Below are 27,500 nucleotides of genomic sequence, written 5' to 3'. Positions count from 1 at the left end.
CCAGAAGATTACATACACTTTGTTTGTATTTGGTAGCATTGCCTTTAAATTGTTTAACTTGGGTCAAATGTTTTGGGTATCCTTCCACAAGCTTCTCACGATAAGTTGCTGGAATTTTGTCCCATTCCTCCAGACAGTTCTGGTGTAACTGAGTCAGGTTTGTAGGCCTCCTTGCTCGCACACGCTTTTTCAGTTCTGCCCACAAATTTTCAGTCGGATTGAGGTCAGGGCTTTGTGATGGTCACTCCAATACCTTGACTTTGTTGTCCTTAAGCCATTTTGCCACAACTTTGGAGGTATGCTTGGGGTCATTGTCCATTTGGAAGACCCATTTGCGACCGAGCTTTAACTTCCTGGCTGATGTCTTGAGATGTTGCTTCAATATATCTACATAACTTTCCTTCCACATGATGCCATCTATTTTGTGAAGTGCACCAGTCCCTCCTGCAGCAAAGCACCCCCACAACATGATGCTGCCACCCCCATGCTTCACGGTTGGGATGGTGTTCTTTGGCTTGCAAGCCTCATGCTTTTTCCTCCAAACATAACGGATATTATGCCCAAACAGTTCAATTTTTGTTTCATCAGACCAGAGGACATTTCTCCAAAAAGTAAGATCTTTGTCCCCATGTGCACTTGCAAACTGTAGTCTGGCTTTTTTATGGCAGTTTTGGAGCAGTGGCTTCTTCCTTGCTGAGCAGCCTTTCAGGTTATATCGATATAGGACTCGTTTTACTGTGGATATAGATACTTGTCTACCGGTTTCCTCCAGCATCTTCAGAAGGTCCTTTGCTGTTGTTCTGGGATTGATCTGCACTTTTTGCACCAAACTACATTCATCTCTAGGAGACAGAATGTGTCTCCTTCCTGAGCAGTATGATGGCTGCGTGGTCCCATGGTGTTTATACTTACGTACTATTATTTGTACAGATGAATGTGGCACCTTCAGGCATTTGGAAATTGCTCCCAAGGATGAATCAGACTTGTGGAGGTCCACAATTTTTTTTTCTGAGGTCTTGGCTGATTTCTTTTGATTTTCCCATGATGTCAAGCAAAGAGGCATTGAGTTTGAAGATACATCCACAGGTACACCTCCAATTCAGTACACCTCCTATCAGGCTATGTTTAGCCCTAGCAATATATTTTCCTCACTTGATTTTCTGACATAAAATAGTTCTAATAATAAATACAAATAACAATAAAAAAAGGTCCAAAAACTAGTTCCCTATCTGTCACTCACTCGAAGTTGTGTCGATGTAGTGACACTAGGAGTCACTCTTGGGAGCCCCAAACACCTCTGCTTTTTTTAAAAAAAAAGGCCAATGAGAATTGGCGAGTGGAATTTGCATGAGGCCATGCTGGTTAGCACTGGGGGTGATTTGGGGACCTCAATGGGACCACCTCCACCGGGTATCCCCCCACGAACCTCCCATTCCCCAGCATGCTCGCTTGCCCCAGTCGGGCGCTCGGACGAGATCGGCGGCTCGTCTCAGGGCGTGTTCGACCTCTCGTTTGGAGCCCGGGAAGAAGACGAGTTATCGAGCGCAGCATCTGATAGCGAGCTTGTCCAGTCGGATGTAGAGGCTTCGACTGGGCTTCCTCCTTCAGGAATGGTCGCCCAGTCCCAGGCCGACACGGAAATGATGGACATGCTTTCCCGGGCGGCCGCAAATGTCGGGCTAGAGTGAAACCCTCCACTCTCCCCTGAACCCTCGCGGCTCGACAATTGGTTCCTGGCCTCGGGGCACCGCCCACGGCCACGCCCCGCCCCCATTCCTTTCTTCCTGGAAGTGGATGAGGAGCTGACAAGATCATGGGAGGCACCTTTTACTGCCCGGTCCCGGTCTTTCAGCTCCCCCGCTCTCGCTACCCTCGATGGTGGAGCAGCCAGGGGGTATTCGGTGATCCCCCAGGTGGATAAGGCGCTCGCGGTGCACTGTGTCCGCAGAGCGCCGCAACCTGGCACGGGCACCCAAGACTCCCGTCCAGGGACTGTAGGTTTACATCGTCCCTGATGGCTAAGGCCTATGGTGCCACTGGACAAGCCACCTCCACCCTGCACGCCATGGCTCTCCTGCAAGTACACCAAGCCAAGGCATTAAAAGAACTGCACGAGGGTAGTTCTGACCCAGGATTGATGCAGGAACTGCGCTCGGTGACCGACCTCACTCTCCGGGCGACGAAGTTCACTGCGCGGCCTCTCGGGCAGGCGATGTCCACTCTGGTGGTCCAAGAGAGCCACCTTGGCTCAAATTGGTTGAGATGCGAGAGGCTGACAAGGCACGGTTCCTTGATGCCCCCATCTCCCAGGTTGGCCTATTCGGCGACACCATCGAGGACTTTGCCCAGCAGTTCTCAGTGGTGAAGCAGCAGATGAAGGCCATACAGCACATCCTGCCCCAGTGCGGCTCAAGACCCCGCACCCCATCTGCTCGTCGCCAAGGGTGTCCTCCTGCAACTACAACACCGGCTCCACCCACAGGCCGCCCCGTGGCTCGGCCCCGGCATGGAGCCCAGTGCAGGAAGCAGACGCCACCTGTCTCGCGGCCGGCCGCCAAGAACCCAAGGAAGGCTTCAAAGCACCCCTGAGATGGGCGACCCAGGGGCAAGGAGGCCCGCTTCTCTGGAGCTGGTGAGCAGACCACTCCATCCCCTGGTGGTGGGCTGGGAGGAGAATCTTTTGTTTCATTTCCATTTAATTTCATTTAATAAAGAGGCTGCGGTACCCATAAATTCAACAAAAGAGCAGTTTTCTTGTTCCCTGGGTCACTTGTACGGTGCGTATGGCTGTCGTCACGACCACCGTCCACCATTCCATCTTTGCAGGTATGGTCCTCCAGCGGCAGTCCCCCCGCCCCTGTGCGCCCAGCTGTGGCACAAACACATGGGATTGGGTCCGGAGGACTATGGGGACGAGACTCCTCCTCCCCCCTCCTCGGCCATCTTATGGTGGGCGGCAGGAGCCAGGTAAGTGCATCGATGTCCCTGGACTCAGCACGGCCACGGGGCTTGAATCCCCTCGACGTGGCAACTCGAGCTCTGCCCCGCCACGAGGCCCCACCCGCCGGTACGTCCGACGTGATCATTCCCTTGGCCCCCCTCGACCGGAGTTTGGGTGCTTGGCTCATGCTTTCCAAGCGTCGCTTTCCAACCCGTTGCTTTCCAACCCGTCGCAAACTCTCCCCGGTTCAGAGCATCTCTTTTCTCGGTTTGGAGTTGGACTCAGTCTCGATGACAGTGCGCCTCACGAATGAACATGCACAGTCGGTGCTGAACTGTCTGAAGACATTCAGACGGAGAACAGCGGTTCCACTGAAACTTTTTTAGAGGCTCCTGGGGCATATGGCATCCTCAGCGGTGGCCACACCGCTCAGGTTGATGCATATGAGACCGCTTCAACACTGGCTTCAGATTCGAGTCCCTAGATGGGCATGGCACCGCTGGACACATTGCATGACCATCACGCTGATCTGTTGCCGCCTCTTCAGACCTTGGACTGACCTTGCATTTCTACAGGCAGGGGTTCCCCTAGAGCAGGTCTCCAGGCGCGTCGTGGTTACAACAGACGCCTCCAAGATGGGCTGGGGCGCCATATGCAATGGGCACACAGCCGCCGGCTCCTGGACTGGCCTGCAGCTGCGTTGTCACATCAACTGCCTTGAGTTGTTAGCAGTTCTGCTCGCCCTGCGGTTTCGGCCATTGATCCAGGGCAAGCACGTGTTGGTCCAGACAGACAACAAAGCGATGGTAGCGTACATCAGCCGCCAAGGTGGTCTACGCTCCCATTGCATGTCACAACTCACCCGCCGTCTCCTCCTCTGGAGTCAGCAGGGCCTCAGGTCGCTACGAGCTACTCACATCCCGGGTGACCTTAACACCACAGCAGACACGCTGTCATGTCAAGTTACCCTCAAGGGAGAGTGGAGACTCCACCCTCAGGTGATCCAGCTGATTTAGAGTCGATTCGGTCAAGCACAGGTAGACTTGTTTGCTTCCTGGGAATCCTCCCACTGCCCGCTTTGGTACGCCCTGACTGAGGCACCCCTCGGTATAGATGCGCTGGCACACAGCTGGCCCCCTGGACTACACAAATACACGTTTCCCCCAGTGAGCCTACTTGCACAGACCCTGTGCAAGGTCAGGGAGGACGAGGAGCAGATCATCCAAGTAGCACCCTACTGGCCCACCCAGATGTGGTTCTCAGATCTCACGCTCCTTGCGACAGCCCCCCCCTTGGCGAATTCCCCTGAGGAAGGACCTTCTTTCTCAGAAACGGGGCACCATCTGGAACCCGCGACCAGACCTCTGGAATCTCCATGTCTGGCCCCTGGACAGGAGGTAGACACAATCACTCAGGCTAGGGCTCCCTCTACGAGGTGCCTGTATGCCTTGAAGTGGCGTCTGTTCGCTAAGTGGTGCTCTTCCTGACGCAAAGACCCCATAGTTGCACAATCGGATCAGTGCTTTCCTTCCTACAGGAGAGGCTGCAGCCACTATTCGGCTCATCACGATGCAATAGATGGTAAGTATTTGGGGAAGCACGACTTGATCATCAGGTTCCTGAGAGGCGCTAGGAGGCTGAATCCCTCCAGACCGCACCTCGTCCCCTCGTGGGACCTCTCTGTAGTCCTTCGGGGTCTACAGGGAGCTCGCTTTGAGTCCTTGGAGTCGGCTGAGCTTAAGGCACTCTCTTTGAAGACTGCCCTCCTGACTGCACTCACTTCCATAAAAAGGGTAGGGGACATGCAGGCATTCTCTGTCAGCGAATCGTGCCTGGAGTTCGGTCCAGGTTACTCTCACGTGATCCTGAGACCCTGACCAGGCTATGTGCCCAAGATTCCCACGGCCCCTTTTAGGGATCAGGTAGTGAACCTGCAAGCGCTGCCCCAGGATGAGGCAGACCCAGCCTTGGCGTTGCGGTGCGAGCTTCACGCATCTAATTGGATTGCACGCAGAGCCTTAGAAGCTCCGAGCAGCTCTTTGTTTGCTTTGGTGGACAGTGGAAAGGAAGCACTGTCTCCAAACAGAGGATCGCCCACTGGGTCATTGACACCATCGAGATGGTGCCCCTCTGCCCCCGGTCGCCATGCTCTGTAGAAACTCCTCCCCTTTCGGGTAGGACCAACCATGGGACCTCTCCACATGATTCCAACAAGACTCGGTACGACCATGTGATGTATCCCACTCAAAATACCCCCCCCCCTTTTTGGGTGGGGTGTGGTCTCCGTGGTGTCTTCCCCTTGGGAGGGACACCCATTGACACAGACACTTATGGCTCCCAGTCAGTTAACAAATTCCACTCTTTTTGGGGAGAAAAGAGAGGGAAAAGAGGCCTCGGCTAGGCTAGCCTGTCCCTATAGTTGGGCAACCGACTTGTTCCCAATGGACTGTTCGACGCTCATAAGAGCGTTGGGGGAGGTTACATGACGGCCTGGTGTGCTGGCCAGGAGGCACACAGCAGTCTGCCCGTCACACATCGCCAGTTCACGTAACACATTTCAGCTAGTTGTGGCGTTTCGTATAGGGACCCCTAGTGTCACTACATCGACACAACGTCGAGTGAGTGACAGATAGGGAACATCCTGGTTAATTTCGTAACCTCCGTTCCCTGATGGAGGGAACGAGACATTGTGTCCCTCTTGCCACAGCGCTGAACTACCCGCTGAAATGGCTGGGACCTGGTCTCGGCTCCTCAGCACAAAACCTGAATGAGTGGTTGCATACCAGCTCCTTTTATACCCGTATTTACGGAGGAGTGGCATGCAAATTCCACTCGCCAATTCTCATTGGCCTTTTTTCAAAAAAAGCAGAGGTGTTTGGGGCTCCCAATCGACACAGCGTCTCATTCCCTCCATTAGGGAACGGAGGTTACGAAAGTAACCAGGACGTTTTTCTTCATTATTAATGTAGCCTTTAATTAATTGATTCATTTTATACACTTGGAACTCCTACAAACTAAAAGAGGGGATTTGGATGACAATGATTGTTGAAAGTGAAGCTGTCTGTGTTTGTGTGATGGTTGTTTTTAAATGCCCTCCATCAGGTCTCATTCATCCAAATCCTCAGAGCTCTTAAAATGTTTTATTCAATTCATCCTAAACTTCATTATGAACTTTTCTTAAGGGCTTAAACGTCAAACATTTTCTTAAACTCCCTTGGCAACTTCACATCAGTATTAAAAAGTTGTTTTTTTTAAATAAATATTTTTTATTCTGTTATTGGCTTTTTACATGTATAAATCAGACATTGTGTTATAGTTTTATCAAAATAGTGGAAAAAATACTGACGTTACATATGTAACAAATGTAAAAAATAAGAAGTTCAATAGTACTTCCTCTGAAAGCAAGAACCTCATTTCCAGCATATGAAAAATATCCATAAAAACACTACTGCACCTTTAAGTTAATAAACAGTACAAAAGTAGAAACAAATTAAAACAAAAACACATGACAACAGAGAATGTTGACTTCCAAAAAGCCTCGTTAATACAAAATGTACACATGTTCATAGTTTTTTATAGCAGTTGGTGTTTGCGTTGGGACGGGTCAAACATGTTCGTATGAAATGCACCAACGCAAACGGCCGAAAAGTCAGTGTCTGCGCTCCCAAAGGTAAATCCTCAAATATCCAGAAGGCAAAGCCCTGATTACTCTCATATCTGGAGGTTTTGTTGTTTTAGACAGCAGCCAGTTTTCTCAGGATGAGAAACACTCGCTCTTGGCAGACCCTTCCAGAGCTTTCTTGCTCTTTTGGCTGGATTGAGAAGAACCGGAGCCAAATATAGCCCTGCTCTTCAACACTGCACTCATGGATGTGATTCCTAGAGATCATACACTATCACTATCACACCTTTCATCTTTATTCCAGCACTCTGATCTCGGTTGGCCTGGACAGAGGGGTCGCAACTGATTTACTTCATATGTGTGTCGTAGTGTTGCACTTCTCCAAGCCTCCTGGTGTCTCCATTTGGTGGACTGGTGTGTCTGTCGTACATAGGGGTTGCACAACTTCTCATTTTCATTTGTCAACTAGTACAAAAAAGTATAAACTAGTAATTGAAACAATGTTTACCTTATGTAAATGACTCATGCACTTAATTAGTTTCTGAGTGGTAATCTTGGCTTGTATGAGAACACTAAATCAAATCTACCTCAAATATCTGCTGCACAGTTACTATTTGGCCATTACATGTCTCTAGACAAAGCTGTCATGTGGCTAGACTGGGACACGGTTTGTGGACTAAGAAATTTGCAATTGCTTTACACAACAAGCATAATGTCATTTGTGATCCATGACTAGTTGACTGACCCAAAGTGGCAGAACTAGACTAAGCAACCCCTTAGTCTGTAGAGCATGTGCTTGTCTTTATTGCACTCTGTAAAAGGGAGTTTGGAGTTTGTCGTGTTTCTGACAGGGAGTCTTCTGAATCAGTGCTCTGCCTTACTGCATTTAAGTTCGTCCTAATCAAATATCAGAAAGAATCAAAATGTTCAGTTTTGTAAGTAAGTGTCTGTCATGGCTCCAGACGTCAGTCCCAGAGGGTGAAGTGATGAAGTGATTCTCATACATACTGGTCAGCTTCGCCCTCATTCAGAATCGTGATGGATCCGTCACTGCTCTTCATCTCGATGTCTTTAGCAGCAGAGTTCTCGGGCAGCAGTGCCAAGTCTTTAAAAACATCCACATAGTGGGTGAAGCCCGGACCCCAGTTAAGCATGTTGTCCCAGTTGAAGTTGTTGGACCCTTGGCCAAGTTTGTGGGGTAAAGTGTAGTGTTGATGTTCAGAGAGGGTGTTATGGTTGCTGGCCGGCCCACCCTCGGCACGCCGGCTCGAGTATCTGCGCTGTCTTAACCTTCCTCCGTGGTCCTCGTCATCAGCGTCAGACTCATTGACTTGTGAGAGCTTGGGCATGCGAGAACTGTAGGAGACAGGTTTCTCGCGGTCGTACTCCATCTCTGAGCACGTGAAAGAGTCATGGGAGTCACTCTCGGAGGAAGATTCTGGAGCCGGGATGCCGTCCGCAGGGTTCCGGACGCGAGAGAGTGGCCGACGGCAGTCTTCCTCGGATGAAGAGCGCCCGTGGTCGGCGCTGCAGATGCTGGGGTTCCTGGGTCGTGGAGTGTTCAGGCGTTCCACCTCCTCAATGGACAATCCCACAGGCGGGCCACTCTCTAACGGAATCTGCTCAATGGGCTGCTTTAGACGGCTCCCGGGGCGAGAGCCATGACCCACCATTGTTTGAGGGCTCTTACTGCGGCGACCCAACCGTGTTGCATAGTTGAACATGCCAGGCTGACACACATCGCCGTGAAAATCAAGAGGGCTGCCTTCGCGGCGTGCCAGGTTGAGCTCACGGGTAGGAGTATTTCGGTAAAAGGATGATGGCTTACTGAAGTGGGCGGGGCTGTGGCGTGACAGGGGATTGGGTGTTGGGCAAGCTGAATGGCTGAGGGGTGTCGAGCGGAGCCCCTGGGAGTAGGTGGGCTGGTAAGTGTAGCTGGTGGCCCCCAGCGGGAGTGGAGATTGGCGGGCAAATCCTAGCGGACTGTGGCGTTGGATGGAAAATTTGGGCGTGTGGCTACGGAAGTGTTTGTAGTGCTGGATGATGTCAGCATCTGATGGCGCGATGCTGCTGGCATTGTCAATGTCATAGTGTTCCATGTCGGCATCCGGCCCGGCACACGGGGCACAGGGGGCGCTAGGAATGGTTTCATCGTTGTGCGGGATGTTGGTTTCATCGTATATCAGGTAGGGGTTTTCACGCTCTATGATGTCAGGTTTGGGATTTCCTTCGGGCTGTTTACGGACCGTCATGTCATCTACATATGGCGGAATGTTGTCTGGATCATCAAACGCCACATTCTCGCTGCCTTTCTTTTTCTTCTTCTTTTCCTTAGTTTTCTTCTGTTCTGTTGGCACTTTCGTTTTCTTGCGGCCCTTGCAGTGGTTGCACAGAATGAGACTCAAAACCACCAGCGCAAGGACAGTCGCACAGCTGCCAACGATTGCTGGCACCGCCCAGATGGGTAGAACCATCTCCTCTGCAGTGGCACTTGGACTGCAGGTGAACCCTCCATTGGCTCCCAGTTTACACTGTGTACCCTGTGGACACCGGATGCCCAGACAGGCCACCAGGCTCTCGCACACTCTGCCAGTGAAGAATTCCTCACACATGCAGGTGAATCCTCCGCGGGCGCCGGGTATGCAGCTGCCGCCGTGCTGACAGGGGTTCGAGGTGCAGTCACCCGGCGGGACGCACTGGTAGGTGTACCACTGATTCACACACATCAGCCCATCCCAGCACGGACTGCTCTCACACAGATTTGGGCCACGGCAGCCTATCTTCACAGATGGGTCTGTTTTAGAGATGGACACAGTTCTGTGTTCACCGCTGAAGGGGAGCATCTCTCCATTGTACTTCACATAGGCATAACATCCTTCAAAACCTAGGGAAAAAATAGAGAACTTTGATTTTACAAGAAACATCCATAGAGCATTCCAGAAGGTTTTCCAAACTGGTAGCATTACATTTTTAGTCAGAGTTTTGTTGAGGTGCTTTATATTACTACTAATTTCTTTCTTTTTTTCTGTATACTGGTGGTTATTATAAGTGATGCTTGATTTAACAAGCCGCCACTATTACTGTTGCTCTGACCTTCGTTTGGGGATTTTGCAAAATCCTGAACCCAATCTAACTCGCACTGTTTTTTACACCCATGAATGAGGTGTCAAATCGACCAGCTTAGTAAGGAGAGATGTGCTATGACTTTAAGTGGTCAGGTGTACAATGTTCGTCTGGCGGGCAAAAAAATAAAAATCCCATAGATCTGAATGTCATAAAGACTTGGGGGTGGGCTCTTTTGACTTGGGCTAGTAAAACGCCTTTAAGCATCACCCTGTAAACTACCTAAACATGCTCTAGCAACAATCCAGAATGCCCTAGCAATTAAGCAGCAGCATGCCACAGCCATATCTTGGCACCAGTACATCGTAGAGACATGGAGGTGGGCTCTTTTGACTCAGGCTAGCCAGGATGATATTTCAAGGCTTTTTGCATCTGCCTAGCCATGCCCTAGCAACCATACAGGCACCCTAGCAACCGTATAGCAACAAGACCCAGCCATATCTTGGCACCAGCACCGTTGAGACATGGGGGTCTTTTTTGTGGTGCTAGTTTTGCCACGGCAAGCACCACTCTCATTTTCTTCAGAAAATTTACTTTTATTTGTATTATGTACAATTTCAGATATACCCACCCCTAAATGGCACAACAATACAAACTGTGATTGGTTGCTTTTCATGTCAGTCTGACAGACCGTTCTTGGCCAGAATAAGTTGCAAACTGGGTCAGACTTTATGCTGATAGTCAAAAGTCTTGGCTACATGAGAGAAGAGCTTCCCCAACATGAAACAGAAATTGGATTTGATTTGAATAAATGGATAAAGCTTAGTTTAAAGCTACACAGTGAGACATTTTGTTTGGGTTTGTGATTGCTGTAGCATCGGCCAATATATAACTAAATTCTCCCCTGAGAAATACGTCAACAAATCTCAGTTTTTACATCAAGAGGAAGAGAAACGGACTGCTCTTCAACTAGTGCATACTGCAAGCCAAAAAATTCAACCTTTCTCTTCTACTCCATCTGGGAGAAATCTTGATGCCACTAATTCAGACCTGCGCTATCATGTTGCCTAACAACCAACCTTCAACAATGTAAATAGATGTTTATTGAATTTATGCCCTGTTCAATCCGAGAACATTTGGTTCTGTTTATTAGAGGGGAAAAAAGCTGTTTGGCCCGATTCTTTTCTCTCTCTCGTTCTCTCGATTTTCAGTTTCAGTTTTAAGGTGCTTTATTGGCATGACAAATATTTGTACATTCATATTGCCAAAGCATTTACAGCTGAGCTGCATATACAAATAAGACTGCAAAACGAAGACAGTGCAAAACAATGTACTCGCAGCCCTAGATTGAATCTAGAAATATAGCATGACCTTGCATGCACGAAACATGTTTACCTTAAGATAGTTTGGTTCATTTTATATGATGGTTTGATATATACCTGTGGAAATAAAGCAGCTCAGTTTGACCATATAAGAGTATGAGCCGATGAGTTTCTCTATAAACACAGAGCAAACTTTAATTGCTCAGAGGTTAATTTTTTCAATACCCATGAGACATTATGGAGGTCTCACTTTTGTTTCATTTTAAGTATCAATTGTCTTAGATGTTTCAATCTGTCAATCTGTTGACATATAATAGGAGTATAGAGCTATAAAATGAATGTGGATTGCTCAGACCATTTTCTCTTGGGTGAATTTGAGAAATATTTGCATTCACATTGAGATTTTTTTTTTTTTCCAATTTGGAATGCCAATTCCCAATGCGTTTTTAAGTCCTCGTGGTCGCGTAGTGATTTGCCTGAATCCAGGTGGCGGAGGACGAATCCCAGCTGCCTCCGCATCTGAGACCATCAACCCGCACATCTTATCACGTGGCTTATTAAGCACGTTGCCACAGAGACCTAGCGCGTGTGGAGGCTTCACGCCATCCACCGTGGCATCCACGCACAACTCACCACGCACGAGAACCACATTATAGCGACCACAAGGAGGTTACCCCATGTGACTCTACCCTCCCTAGCAACCGGGCCAATTTGGATGCTTAGGAGATCTGGCTGGAGTCACTCAGCATGCCCTGGGATTCGAACTAGCGAACTCCAGGGGTGGTAGCCAGTGTCTTTTACCACTGAGCTACCCAGGCCCCTTTTGATGGCATACTTTAGTATCTTGGCAAATCTGAGGACCGTTTGAAACACTGAGAACACTTCTCTAAACTTGAAGAGGTTTATGAGTCCTACTAGAGTCTTTCTCAGGAGAAACATCTGAAAAGCAGGAGACTTGCGCAAAAATCTCCATTTGTTCTCCATTTAATCTCACTGCTCTCTGGGAGGAACAATTGATATATAATTTGAGTTTTTTCTTTCCTAATGGACCTGATTGTACAGATCTGCCACAGTACTCTAGTCAAATATGTCTACGAGTGTCTGTGTTTTAAATACATCATAGTTTTGCTCTTTGGACTGCTGTGAAGTTACTGCAGAGGAAATTTCAGACATTCTTTCCTGTTGGCAGGTTTGTTCAAGTCACTACGAGCAATAGTAATAGTGTTGCTTGATTTTGCAAACATTTGTGCCAGTCTAAGTTATTCTACAAGAGTGTGGATGGATAAGAACTGACCTGGAGAAGTTTTCTGTTGTGTGGGTCGAGTTGGGACGCCCCCCAGAGACAGTGTGTGAACATCGATCCCTCCGAAGTCCTGTGTGTTGTGCTGAATGACCTTCGAGCTGAATTCATCGATGCGGATCACTGTGGATGATCTGTTTCTCTGGAGAATCAGTGTATGCCACTGACCGTCAGACAGAACTACGTCTCCCACAATCCTCTCCACCTTACCGGCTACACCAGCATCAGACACATACTGCAGAAGACCGTTCTTCAGCTGAGAGACAAAGAGACAAATATAAATTATCTAATCTCTGTCTTGGCTAGTACTTTTCTAATGCCACTGAAACATTGTAATGAAGCACTTTTAGTACTACTGTCTCCTTATGATGAATCGCTTATGTTGTATCCTTCCTCGAGTCGCTTTGGATAAAAGTGTCCGCTAAATGAATAAATGTCAATGTATTGAGTGAATTTGGAGAAAAAACTATTCTGTGCATATAGGGTTGCAAAATTTCACCATTTTTTTTCTTTCCATTGTAAGTGGAAGTTCTGAATTTACAACACATTTAAACACAAAAGTGTATTAAAAATAATTTATAATAAAATTTAAGTGTAAATTCATGAACAGAAATCTGACTATTTAATGAGGACTGCTGAAATTGATGCTAGTAGAATGCAAATAATAATAATAATAATAAAATACCCATCATTTTTGTAATGTAGTATATTTATTATCCCATGAATACCATAATAATAAAAAAATAGATCTAATGACGGATCAGCAGCACAGAAAACATCTGAAAATCATTTGGAATTGTTTATCTATCCATTGTGTGAATATAGAAAAAAGTTTGACCACTATTTTTTTGCATTTTTGCTGCACTTAGCAATTAATTAATTGTCTCAGATTTATGCATGTTGATATTTTCAGGCTATGTGATCACTTTTCAATCATTAAATATGTTGGGCAAAATGCAAATCAAATACTTGCTTGAAAAATTGCTAAATGTTTTCTAAGTGTTTGCAATTGTGTCAACTAGCTGTGAAAATTAACATGCATATTTATCCTGCAAAAACAGTTATTGTGATACAGTTCAGAGTGTCAGCTATTGCACAATTTTTATTTATATTTAATGAATATTAGATATAATTTAACTGCTTTAAACAAAGTGCAATTCTGCTACACTGTGTGTTCAAGCTTTTAAAACCAACATTTCTTTCAGCTCGCCCTAAATCTTTGATTTCATTTTATTTATTTATTTTCAGAGTTTGTCAGAGTGCATTCTGGGATTGTGTTCTCTGTGAAGGCCAAAAGAGGGCCTCTAAGAAAGCATCATCATTATGCTGACTACCTTTGGGAACACTCTTCGCATCAGGGGCAAAAAAATTTGGAACACAGTTAGCGTGTGTTTTCATGAACATATCTGCATTTGATAATCTGATGGATTCATTACTAAAATGGAAAAATAATCCTGTTTGAAAAAAAAAAGTAGAAACACAAGCCCTGCAGCAGAGAGAAAGACTGATTTAAAGACCCACAAACTCTGGAAATGGAAAATCTGTCTTGCCAAGAAAAAAGAAAAAAGATCAGCAGTGATTTCTGGAGAACAAATCGGTGATTTTACTGTGATCCACTGTTAGTGTTTGAGTAGTAACTCTCTGTGGCCTGATCGTACAGCACAGTGGATGCAGCGACTGGAGGTGGGAGGAGAGTTCAGCCAGCTGGCCGAGAGCCCACAAACACAATGTGCCGTACCCTGACTGTGGTGTAGTTGGAGCTCTCTTGCGTGTGCAGTATCGTTCCTGAGCCACTGCGCGTGCGGAACTTCAGCTCCAGACTGCTGTACTCTGCGACGGGTCTTCCGCTGTCCTGCAGCGCTCTCGCCAGCAACACGTCTCGCTTGCGGCTCTGACTCAGACTGTAATCCAGACGACCAGAACCATCCAAAGAGAGAGCCGTGTCTGCAGTCATGTCTGAGAGAGAGACACAATGAGCCAATATCATTGTCTCTGTGCTGTTCTGGCAGCGGAAAAACAATGCTAAATGCAAATAGCAATATAATCGTGCAGAGTTAGGATAGCACAAGAAATATACTTATCAACCTTTAAAAGTGAGGAGAAAACACTTCACATATCTTTTGTTTTTGATATCAAAGGTCATGTGTCCAATTAAACTCTACAGTATCTTGGTGTAAATTCATCAGTCTATTGGTAGAAGCTTATTAAATTAGATTCACATGATATAGTCACTGGATAACTGGACATTTCACTTGTTTGATTTAAAGGACATTTTTGCATTTTGCAAATTTTGGGATGTAAAATGCTGGATGGAAACACTAAGATGTGAAATAGAATCTCAAATGTGCATATGAAAAACATATACGCTCGCTTGAGGTGGATATTTTTATTCCGTAAAAAGAAATGTGCATAAACCATCATGGAAATACATTTTTTTTTTCTCCTCCCCTATTCTCCACAATTTGGAATGCCCAATTCCCAATGCGCTCTAAGTCCTCGTGGTGGCGTAGTGACTCGCCTCAATCCAGGTGGCGGAGGATGAATCTCAGTTGCCTCCGCGTTGGAGACCGTCAATCCACGCATCTTATCACATGGCTTGTTAAGCACGTTACCACGGAGACCTAGCGTGTGTGGAGGCTTCATGCTATTCTCCGCAGCATCCACGCACAACTCACCACGTGCCCCACCGAGAGCGAGAACCACATTATAGTGACCACGAAGAGGTTACCCCATGTGACTCTACCCTCCCTAGCAACCGGGCCAATTTGGTTGCTTATGAGACCTGGCTGGAGTCACTCAGCACACCCTGGATTTGAACTCACGACTCCAGGTGTGATAGTCAATACTCGCTGAGCTACCCTGGCCCCCAAATTATAGAATTGTTTTAGGAATATGCACAACAAAATGTCATGTGACTTTGCCCAAACAAGCCATGTGAATACATAATTTGCTCTGAGAATATCATCAATATCATCGCATAGCATCTGAAATGTTGCTTTGGTTATTGTGAAATCGAAATGATTGTCTACTATCACCTCCCAGAACTGTGTGACATGCTTTCATTCTCAGACATAAGACATCTGCTGCTAAACGCTAGCAAACATCAAGTTTGTGAGTGTTTTATTTGCGCGCTCTAAACCACAAGTCATTACATTTAATAAAAGAGCCACGGTCGATTCAACTTACACTTTTATTTTTTATTTTGCACAGATTTCCTCAGAAGTGACATATTTGTCTCTCTTGAACACATGGGATGGAACACTGCTTTAGTTGTTAATGGTTTTGTAGATATTCATATTGTTTTTTTTTTTGTGTGCAAAATTTAAATGTGCACTCAGTAATTTTTTTGCACAGAAATTAATAGTAATTTTGAAACATATGTATAAAATCATGAGCACTCACATGAGAAGAAGACTCCTGTCATGTCAGTGACCTTATAAAAGCTGTTTTATTCCACATGGAAAGGGTCCACACATGGAGGCGGCCATGTTAGAATCACATGACCAGCCGAATACTACTCGCTTAACTGCCCTGTTTTTGAACACTTACATTCATGGATTAAATTAGCAATGACTGACTGTGAATACTGATTATCTACTGAACACTTTTCTAACTGAAAACTTTTGTGTTAGAATGATGCTGCATCCACCGTAAATGACACACTGTTAATAACGAAAAATTATCGAGTGCACCTTTAAATTCGTCACTTGGATGGAAACATGACTTATGTGGGTTAAATTACTATAAAATGCTTGATTTTAATCATTCCAAAATCACAAATACAACAAAGCTGATGTGTTTCAAATTCTAAAACTTACATTTCTCACAGGTTGGTCCAGTGAATCCCTCAGCACACTGACACTGTTGCCATGACCACATGTCCACACATGTACCACCGTGTCCACAGGGGTCAGCAACACATGCACCCTCTAACCTGGGACATCTGCACACAAGGCACAAATATGTGAATCACACAAAAGCTTGAAGAATCTCAAAGACACCAGTCCAGCATATATGCAAAAGAGCTTCATTCATTAAAAGCAGCAGCCACCTGAAATGAAATAAAAACATTATTCAACCTGCTACAGAATATTAACACAGTGCCTTAAGAGTGCTGGATGCCTCACTTTATTTTAAGAGAACTCAAAAGGACTGAATGCAAACAATTGTGTGTGTGGTGACAGACCTGTCCAGAATGCCGTGTGAAGCCAGAGCTTGCGACGGCTCCAGTGGTCGTCCGTTGACAGCAAACTCCATGATGCACCCCACAAAGTCATGCGTGGTCACCTGACCTTTACGATGCAGAAGAGCTTCAAACGAGCGAATGCCGCCGACAGACAGACGATTCGGTTGAACATCCAGAATCCTGGCAGACAAAACACCATTTTATAATCAGAGAGAAGATCATTCTGAGTTGCATACAATGTCAAAGGGACCCGCTAATGAATTTACTTGTGTGTATCTCACCAGTCAGTATGAACGGCCACACTGCTGACAGCACAGTATCCTGGTTCCTGCTCATCTCCACACAGATCAACAGTCAGAGACGCCGCCTTCAACACAACACAAAGACGTAAACACAAAAAAGACATATTCTACACTTTTGGAGCACTTTTATTTGTTCACTTTTATGTTGCGACTGGCAAAGCTAGCCATAACATAATTGGGGGCTCGTCCGGGATCTCATGTTGTGGGGATCTTGTCTCTGCGGGCCGGGAATTTAAACTTGGGGCATATTTTTGTGAGGTAAGTGCTTTGGGCTGGGTAAATGGTATTGCATGTCACTGTTCCAGTCATCTGGTGGGTTCGCGGAGATCACCACTTTATTATTTTGTCTTACAACGCTGCATCTGTGGTGAGTCCTGTGCAGATGCAGGGGAATAAATGTCTCAGAGGTAACAAAGTGTGCAAAGGTGTTGAAAAACAGGAGTGAAGATCTTTAAAATGTCACATGACAAAATCACAAACTCAACGATAGCAAAGCCTCAACGTTCAGATAAGACAACTTCTCTTGAATTAAGAGTCCTAAACTAGCAATGGAAACAAGATGTTTTTGTCTGGTGGAGCTCTGGTTAAGCACTGATACAGATGACTTCCTGCGCAGCTTGAGAGTCTGGCTATCGCATTAATGCCTCCCTGCACTTCAAAAAGATCAAACCAGACCACAGTGCACTTTTCCAGCAGTCGCACAAAACTGTAAAACTGTGTTGCTTTTAAAAATGAACATCAAATGCACTTTGTTGCACAGAAGCTTGTTTATGCAGTGTTAGCATTGGATCGAGTCAGTAAATGCCTTGTGTTAGCAGCGTCACATCATCCAAGACGAATCCAGAGTACAACTAGACTGTGAAAGTCTAAAGAATTTGAAACAGGTCCCAGCCAGGGTCAAAGAGCATTCTCAGAATCTATGTATTAAATATATTTGGCTTCAAGCAGGTAAGGTGACGTGAGCCATATGGAGAGGGTTTGGAAACACATGCAGCATGTATACAAGCACATTTTTATTTATCATTTATCATCCTTCTCCGTTGCAACATACAATGCTGAAGCGATTGAAGACCAAAAACGTGGCAGTAGACCAGCTCTTGATAAACTTCAACTTTCTCTTGTAAACAATAAGACTCTGAACTCGAGACTGCATGCCAGAATCCAGCGCATCTGGTTGTGGGGTAAACTAGGACATCTTAACCAAACAAAAGTACCCTTGACTGTCAGAGTTCGGCTCTCTCCAAGGAGGGAAAACAAGGGGCCGTGTATGACTTTAACATCTGCTCAAGCTCATGTCTAGAAAGAAAAGAAAAAACGTCCCTACAGAACCAGCGACGTGACCCACATCCACTTCTCCAAACGCACAGATCAGGTTCTTTTTATTGCGCCGTAGGGGCCGAGTTCTTATGACACACAGATCTGCTCTCAGGCCTTCAGTGAGGCCCACAGATGTTAAAAATGCTGCTGTTTTTCACCCTGTGGGAAACATTAACAGAATAATATAATGGTATGGTAGCAGTATTTTATAATTCCAGAGCAACTGATTTGATTCTGATCAAACTGCAAAAAAACTCCAAAGCCAATATCAGAAACGCCTGCAAAAAAGTGCAATTTCAAGCCGAGTGGTATTGTTACAGTGAAAACACATTTTGTTAACTTTAGCTCCCTGTAGATAGTTTGATTGACAGACTCACCATGCCTGCTCTCCTGGCAATGACCTTGTGAAACTGGCCATCTGAGACCCTGATGGTCGTCATGAGTTTGTAAGTGCCGCTGCCCAGATTAAACGAGAACCTCATTCTGCCTTCGAAGATCTCAAGGGCCAGAAACTCAGCCTTGTCACCGGTCTGGTTATCGTGGTTGTACAAGAGCAAAGCATTCTCCTTCAGTGTGGCAAACTTGATATAGATGTAGTTGTTGTTTGGGTCGAGGCTGGGGAACTCCATGTATGAAAGCTCCTCAAACCCATAACTGTTGAGTTCACAGTGCTTTCCAAATACACCTGTGGAGAGAAAGTGATTTACTGCCTTTCTGCACCATAAGATTTTCTTGCCATGAAAAAATTCACAGTAAAACATGACATTCACTCAATGCTACAGGAAAATCCAGCTTTAGATGGTATCTATGTTTTACAACATGTTAGCTGGTTACTAGGTGCTCTAAGCTGGTCTGGTCTGAAATGGTCATTGGCTGGTTTTAGCTGTTCTAAGGTGGTCATTGTTTGGTCTGAGCTGTATAAAATGGTAATTAGCTGGTTTACAATTGTTATTGACTGGTTTGAGCTGGTCTAAGGTGGTTACTAGGTGGTCTAAGCTGGTCATAGGCTGGTCTGAGATGGTCTAAAATTGTCATTATCTGGTTTTACATTTTCATTGGCTGGTTTTAGCTGTTCTAAGGTGGTCATTGTTTAGTCTGAGCTGGTATAAAATGGTCATTAGCTGGTTTAAAATTGTTATTGACTGGTTTGAGCTGTTCTAAGCTGGTCATAGGCTGGTCTGAGATGGTCTAAAATTGTCATTATCTGGTTTTACATTTTCATTGGCTGGTTTTAGCTGTTCTAAGGTGGTCATTGTTTAGTCTGAGCTGGTATAAAATGGTCATTAGCTGGTTTCAAATTGTTATTGACTGGTTTGAGCTGGTCTAAGCTGGTCATAGGCTGGTCTGAGATGGTCTAAAATTGTCATTATCTGGTTTTAAATTTTCATTGGCTGGTTTTAGCTGTTCTAAGGTGGTCATTGTTTAGTCTGAGCTGGTATAAAATGGTCATTAGCTGGTTTCAAATTGTTATTGACTGGTTTGATCTGGTCTAAGCTGGTCATAGGCTGGTCTGAGATAGTCTAAAATTGTCATTATCTGGTTTTACATTTTCATTGGCTGGTTTTAGCTGTTCTAAGGTGGTCATTGTTTAGTCTGAGCTGGTATAAAATGGTCATTAGCTGGTTTCAAATTGTTATTGACTGGTTTGAGCTGGTCTAAGCTGGTCATAGGCTGGTCTGAGATGGTCTAAAATTGTCATTATCTGGTTTTAAATTTTCATTGGCTGGTTTTAGCTGATCTAAGATGGTCATTGTTTAGTCTGAGCTGGTATAAAATGGTCATTAGCTGGTCTAAAATTATTATTGACTGGTTTGAGCTGGTCTAAGGTGGTCACTGGCTTGTCTAAGCTGGTCATTAGCGGGTCTAAGATGATAATGGTTAGCTGTCTAAAATGGTCATTGGCTGGTCATTAGCTGGGATGAGAAGGTCATTAGCTGGTCTTTGGCTAGCCTAAGCTGGTCACTGTCTGGTCTGATACCAGCAACCAACAACCAGCCTGACCAGCTTAGGTACAACCAGCTGGTAGCTGGTTTGTTGCTCGTCTGTTTAAGATTGTCTACCACCTAATGACCAAGTTCTGTAAAAACCAGCTCCCATGTTCTAAAACATATTCACCATTTTAAGGTGGATTTTCCAGATGGAAACACACAAACATGAAAATAATGTTGAACTTTACCACAATATGTTTCAAATGCCCAAATGTACACACTGCAATTCTCTTTAATTTAATCTACAACATATTTGCACTGAATCTTTCATTACAGTTTAGCACACACTGCAGTCCAGAATTAATAACAGCAGTTGAAGGACCTTAAGCTGGACCTCACGCTGAAATGATGACTTACCAAAAGGACAGTGGCAGTAATAGCCGTCCACCCGGTTCTGGCAGGAGCCCCCATTAAAACAGGGGTTACACTCACAGTAATTGATGATGGAGTCACAGGTTTTCCCTGAATTCATGAAACGACACCAATGAGAAACAATGAGGTGAACATGCACACGAAAATGACTGTTCTCACATGGGGCTCTCAGAACTCCCCTGCGCTCTCTTTCTAGAGCACTTCATCTTTCTAATGTAAACAGCTTGAAGTCTTACACCTTGTAAACTGACCCATGTTTCTAAGAACAAGATGGTGAAAATCTGTCATTAAGGTACTAGCTCTGCACATATACATCACCTGCATTGGTTCTGGGAGACCCATAAAAGAGTGATTATATAAAATGCACAGAAATACACTGAAGACTGACAAAGACAGGAAGGCTAGACATACAGTACAAATGATCATGCATGAACTTTACATTTGGCATGGTGAACTACATTATCCCTTTGTTCCAAACCCATATGACTTTCTATCTTCCATGGAACACAAAAGATGTTAGGCAGAATGTATCATTCACCAATCTCTTTCATTACATATTTTTTCCATAAAATTAAAGTGAATGGTGACTGAGGTTGTAATTCTACCTTACATCTCACTTTGTGTTCTACAGAAGAAAGACGTACAAGTCAACATTTTAATTTTTTGGTGAACTATCCCTTTAAGTTTTCTTTGGTGGTCACTGGATGTAGCGGTCTAAGACAAATGGTGTAAAGAACGAAAACTCCATCACAGCTAGCAAAACAGGAAGTGTGGGGTTCAGCTGCAGTGCAGTACACTACTGTAAGTCAATAGGTGTAATTCTCCAGCAGACCAATTTATCTGGGGCCTCCGCTGTGAATGCACTGCACTCATTTGTTATGATCAGAATAAAAAAAGAATCGTAATGACTCAGAGCCTTGAACAAAACGTCTGTTGCGGCTCCACTTGGAAAACGGTGTCCAAAAGCTACAGCCCACACCTGCCCAAACAGAGCAGATTCAAGCTAATGCTATCATACATGCTTAAACAAACTCCCTCATCACAAACACAGATTCATAAGCACTTACACAAATTGTCAGTCCTAACAGAATTACAGATCTAAAAATATGAAGTCTTGTGTTGGCTCAAACTATGAATGGTTTACTTTGCAATATGCTGAATCAAAGGGAACTGTTCTAAATAAAATGTTTCTGCATTTAACAGAAAGGCCATGCTGACTTTTACAACAATAAAACAGCATAAAAATAGACCCAACAAAGCCAAATGTATCTTAAATTTAGAGAACTCAAACACAATACACACCTTTTAACTGCACAGATAGTCTGAGTAAAAATCCCTAAAGGCTGTGTCCTTATTAGGGTTAAAGTCTGATCATCTCCTTTCAATAAAGTAAACATGACAAGTTGATCTGCATCACAGCTGATACCTCCCAGCCTGTGTGACCCTCAGAGCAAACTGCTTTTGGCAGTGGCCACTTGGGAGTGGGTACGCTTGAGTCACAACACCTTTCCAATCGCTTAGAAGCAAATATTTTTCTTGGCTAAAGCATTAATGGACTTGTGTGCAAACTGTGTGTATGTGCCTTGCCTAACATCTGTGGTTGTGTTACTTGTAAAATTCAAATGACTATACCTGCAAATCCAGATTTGCACAGGCAGTTAAAGCCCCCAGGGTAATTCTGGCATAGTGCCCCATTCTGGCAGGGGTTTGAAAGGCACTCGTTGATATCCCTCTCACAGGCCATCCCCGTGAAACCTTCAGGACAAGAGCAGGAGAAACCGCCCACCAAGTTGTGGCAAGTTCCTCCATTATGGCAAGGTGTTGGCTGGCACTCATCGATGTCAGTTTCACAGAGGGCACCTGCATATCCTGGCCTGCAGTTACAGGCGTATGGCTGTAGGGGGCGATTTGAAACAAGAATGATTGGGACACTCTCCTCTATCTTCATGTCAGGTCCCACCCCCAGACGCCTCTTACAGCTGCCCCCGTTTTGACATGGATTATGGGAGCAGGGATCATGGTCCACCGAGTCTATCTTAACTCCACTTTGTCTGTGCAGAATCTCCTTGATGCTCTGGAAGAATGTGGCAACTCCGCTCGGACTAACGTACTGCCCATGACCTCGCTTGACAGCGGCCATCAGGAAAGTGTTGTTGTTGAGTTCAAACACCCCATAGATGTGAACTCCGGTGCCCAGACCTGCTAGCTGTGAATTGGCGATACGCAAGAAACTGATGTAGTGATTGTTGAGGAAGTCGCTGGTGCTTTGAGATACAAGACGTATCAGAATGCTGTTGTCCACTGTGGCATTACTGAATCCGATAAAGAAAACACGTACATGGCTTTTGACGGCATCATGAACCCCATCACTGCTATGCACTGTTAAATCAAACGTGCCATCAGTTGAGCGACTGTTAGAGTTGAGGTCACAGGTTCCTGTAGGAATACTGAAGAGAGCCACCACTGGGGTAGTCAGAGAACAGTGAAATGTGTCCTGTATATCTGGATCCTGTGGCTTCACAACGCCCAGAGATCCCCCAGAAAACATGTTACCAAAATAATGGACATAGATTTCCACAGAGCGGGACTCAGAGGGATTATCATTCTGATCACTGACTTTGACATGGACGGTTCCCGTTGCAGACATTTGAGGAATACCAGAGTCCTTGATCATAACAGAGAGGTAGAAATCACTGATCTGCTCTCTGTCAATCTTTCGGCTGGTTGTCAGCTCTCCAGCTGGGCTGAGGTTGAAGTAGCTGGCTGCTGATGCGGTGTTAATAAGGCTGTAAGAGAATGGACCTTGATTTGGTGCAAGATCTGGATCGCTTGAGCTGAGGGTCATCACAGGCGTTCCTGCCCTCTCGTTCTCCATCACCTTCCCACTTGTAGTCAGCAAGGTTGGTCCATTGTCGTTAATGTCCTCCAGGGTCACAATCAAAATGGCAGTGCCGGTAGCAGCTGGAGAACCCGAGTCCACTGCGAGAAGAGTTAGGTTGTATACAGGAATGGTCTCTCTGTCAAGTTCTGCAGCCACAGATACCTGTCCAGTTTGAGGGTTTATAGTGAAGGTATTACTTCCATTGTTAGCAGCTATGGCATAGGTAAATCTGCTCCAGCTGGGGACAGAATCTGAATCTTCTGCACTGACAAATGTGACCAGGCCTCCAGGAGAGAGTCCCTCATTCACCTGGACATCGTAGAGCTCCTGGGTGAATACAGGAGGATCATTGGCATCCAGAACAGTAATATTCACAATCACCTCATCGATATCTGCCCCTCTTATGCTCCCTGTATTCTTCGCTAAGACTTTGAGAGAGATCTTTTCTTCTTTTTCACGATCAAGCAGTCCAGAGACATAGATCTGGCCTGTCGTTTTATTAATGCTAAAACCCTTTTTCCTGCTTTGGCCAAAGATCAAGTAATAAACCACACCATCTTCTCCCAAGTCTCTGTCACTGGCAAACACCTCCCCAACGACTGTTCCCTTAGGTGCAGCTTCTGAGACCTCAAAGTAGTACTGCTTTGACACAAAGCGAGGGACATACTCATTTGCCCCTTTCAGCTGAATGTTAATATAAGCAAAGCTGCAGCGTTCTTCATCAGGAACATTGAAGGCTTTGACGGTCAGGTGATACACCTGTTTAGCTTCATAGTCCAGGAAACCTTGTGTGGTTATGATTCCTGTGTTCGGATCAATTATGAACAGATCGCTGTCTGAAGACTGGATGACGTATGCCATCAGAGCATTTGGTCCAGAGTCTTTATCTGTTGCATTCATTTTTACTACTGTAGTTCCACTTGGGACGTTCTCTTGTACGATGGGGAAATACTCAACAGGTTCAAACACAGGAGGGTTATCGTTTACGTCAGTGACCTGGATGTTAACGGTGACATAACTTGTCTTGGCAATCCATCCTCCATCTGTTGCTGAAACTCTGAGTTCATGTCTCTGCTTGTTCTCGTAATCCAGTGGTTTTGCGAGCGTTAAAACGCCAGTCTGACTATTCACTAAAAACAAGCCATTGTCATTGCCCGATGAAATGTTGTAAGTAATTAAGCCATTCATTTGTTTGTCCTTGTCCTTATCTCTTGCTGAAAGTGTGCGAATGGCCGTACCGACAGTCAAACTTTCAGACACTGTGACTGTTACATGGTTCTGTGAAAACTCTGGCGTATGATGGTTCTCTTCAGTAACGGCTATTCTGACTGATGTCTTAGCTGAGAGAGGAGGGTTTCCTTTGTCACTTGCTGTTATTTCAAGCAGGTAAACTTTATTTGTGTCTGCGGTGAGCGAGGATGCTACCATAACCCATCCAGTTTGTTTATCCAAGCGGAACTTGCTGGAACTGTTGCCCCCAGATACAGCATACTCTATTTCAGAGTTCAGCCCAAAATCCTTCTCATCATGGGCTGTGACTTTCAGGAGTTTGGTGCCAACTTTTACACTTTTAGTGACTGGAGTAAAGTAAAAGGAAGATTCAAATGTGGGCGGGTTATCATTACTGTCCACAACATTTATGATGACTGTAGTTTCGCTCATGAGAGGCTTGATACCTCGGTCTGAAGCGGTGACAATGAAACTATGTCGATTTACATTGACGTTATTTTGGCCAGTTGAGTTTTGGTACTTGAGCTGCTGTTTAATGAAAATCTCACCAGAGCTGGAGCTGATTCGAAAATACTCCGTCTGGGATCTGATGAAGTAAAATATTTTACCATTGAATCCTTCATCAGGATCAGTGGCTGAAACTCTAGTCACAATGGATCCGACCTCCATCAGCTCAGGATAGTCCAGGTAATATGATGGCTTGCTAAATCTTGGAGCGTTATCGTTCACATCTGTCACAAATATTGTGACGTCTGTGCTTACAGTCCATCCTGAATCGTGTGCAGAGACTTTGGCAATGTAGTGGTCCATATCTTCTCTGTTAAGAGGTCTGCTGATGGTGATGTCACCAGTGCTGGGGTGGATGATGAAGGGGAGACTTGCGTCATTGATGGAGTATCGGCTAATAGCGTTAGCACCTGCATCCTCATCGGTGGTTGTTACTCGTGTCACAGTGAAGCCCACTGGAGCATTTTCAGGCACCGTGGCACTGAAGATTTTGGAAAATCTGGGAGCATTGTCATTGACATCCAGCACGCTGATCAGGACTTTGACTGCAGTGCTTTTAGGAGGGCTGCCACGATCTGTTGCCTTTACTCTCAGAGAATACTGAGCAAACTTCTCTCGGTCCAGAGGTCGGGTAGTGCGAATTTCACCAGTTGCACGGTTGATGCTGAAGCTGTTTTCTTTGTTGCCATCAATGATTGCGTATTCCAGTTGCCCATTCGGTCCACTGTCCTGGTCCAATGCAGAGATGATCAGCACACGTTGAGGTGAGACATTTTCTAGAATGTCAGCGTGGAACGGCTCTTGCTCGAAAACAGGATGGTTGTCATTAACGTCCAGCACTGTGATCTCAACTTTCTCATAGGCTGAGTAAGGAGGGAAGCCTTGATCTCTGGCTTCAATCCACAAGACGTACTTCTCAATATTCTCATAGTCCAGAGGCTTTTTAATGGCCAACTCTCCTGAAAGCTGATCTATATGGAATGAATTGTCCAGGTTTCCACTTGCAATGTAGTACGACAGAGGACCTGCTCTGGGTGAGGCTCCAGTCACTTTAGTAACAACAGTGTTTGTGGGTTGGTTTTCTGGGAAGGTGAAGGCTTTTTCCTTCAGTCTAATATGAGGGAAGTCTCCGCCAGTAACAAAGCGAACAGTGACCGTTGTACTGTCTGTTTTGGGGTTGGAGCCTCCATCTTTTACATGGACAGTGAGGGTGACCTCTGAACTCCCTGTGAGTTTTTCATTAGCAGTGATGGCCCCTCTGATTGGGTCTATCTTGAACTTTTCTGAATATCGTCCGGTGAGTGAATAGTGAAGCTGAGCATTTGAGCCAAAATCTTCATCTGTTACCGTGACAGCAAAGACCAGTGATCCTGCAAACAAAAGAGCAAAAGTGAGTAACATTGAACAATTAGAGAACACTAACTGACCCATGACCCCTGGCAGAGTAAACCCCAATATGCACCTGTAGAGGTGGAGGCAGGTATGTGGGTGACGTAGGGATGATGGTGAAAGCGTGGAGGGTTATCGTTGATGTCGGCCACTACCACAGATACCGTGGCAGAGCTGGATAGAGGTGTAGGCTGCCCGCCATCTGAGGCCACAACCAGCAGCTGGTAACTCGCCCATGTCTCTCGATCCAGTAAGGAGCTGGTGATGATCAGGCCTGTCGACGGGTTTATGGAGAACTGTCCGTCCCCACCACTGAGACTGTAACTATAAATCACAAACAAAACTGATTGTACTTTTATATATATATAAATATATATATATATATATATATATATATATATATATATATATATATATATATATATATATATATATAATTTGTAGAAAAGCTAAGTGATCATTAAAATGGCAAAAAAAAAAAAAACACAATTCAAGTAACATCAACTAAAATGTACGCTTTCCCTTATACATTTAAACTTTAACTTAAAATCTTGATCCTGAAAATGTTTTTTTTATTTTTTATTTCAATTATTTTACAGGTACTTTGGTAAACATGTTACCTGTAGTAACAAAAAAATGTATATCTTAAACTTGGCAAATAAAGTTCTGAAGTCTTCTGTCTATTGTCCAATGGGCGGCAGTGTTTCAAGCTACAGTGAGCTATTGAGACACAACTAGGACACATGTGGCAGCAACATTCAATTTGTAAAAATATATGACCGTCATAAATGATTCAAACTCTGTCCACAACTTCTATCAGACAAAGAAAGACCTGTTTTTTTAGTTGAAAGTTCAGAATTCTTTCTTCATCTTTCATGAGTCTCACGACATGTTCTCTCAGCTGAGCTAAAGACATCAGTAAGCTCACTCTGATCAGAAACAACACATTTGAGCCGTTCCCATGCTGCTTTAAGTTTCTCAAGGGTCTCTGACACAAACTCGCTCTGACAGTTACATGCACACATGATAACTACACTACACTGGTGTCAGTGAGATGAGAATCACACAAATTACAGAACA

At 45.1% G+C, this 27,500-nt stretch overlaps 1 protein-coding gene across 1 annotated transcript in view; it reads right to left on the bottom strand.

Annotated features, from left to right (window-relative positions):
- Positions 1–5,911: 5,911 nt before the first annotated feature.
- LOC127418062 (protocadherin Fat 4-like) overlaps positions 5,912–27,500 on the bottom strand; it is a 117,050-nt gene continuing 95,461 nt past the window's right edge. Inside the window, exons 8-17 of the mRNA XM_051658417.1 lie at positions 26,494–26,744; positions 22,046–26,401; positions 20,399–20,503; positions 18,431–18,738; positions 16,716–16,801; positions 16,435–16,614; positions 16,067–16,191; positions 13,987–14,204; positions 12,243–12,504; positions 5,912–9,447 (exon numbers count right to left, since the gene is read on the bottom strand). Coding sequence (XP_051514377.1) covers positions 7,562–9,447; positions 12,243–12,504; positions 13,987–14,204; positions 16,067–16,191; positions 16,435–16,614; positions 16,716–16,801; positions 18,431–18,738; positions 20,399–20,503; positions 22,046–26,401; positions 26,494–26,744 — 7,777 coding nt within the window. The 3' untranslated portion in view covers positions 5,912–7,561. The remainder of the gene's footprint in view (positions 9,448–12,242; positions 12,505–13,986; positions 14,205–16,066; positions 16,192–16,434; positions 16,615–16,715; positions 16,802–18,430; positions 18,739–20,398; positions 20,504–22,045; positions 26,402–26,493; positions 26,745–27,500) is intronic.

This window comes from Myxocyprinus asiaticus, chromosome 27, assembly GCF_019703515.2.
Source record: "Myxocyprinus asiaticus isolate MX2 ecotype Aquarium Trade chromosome 27, UBuf_Myxa_2, whole genome shotgun sequence".
Lineage (NCBI taxonomy): Eukaryota > Metazoa > Chordata > Actinopteri > Cypriniformes > Catostomidae > Myxocyprinus > Myxocyprinus asiaticus.
The sequence above is the reverse complement of the archived record's forward strand: the minus strand, read 5'-3'. Positions and strand labels throughout refer to the sequence as shown.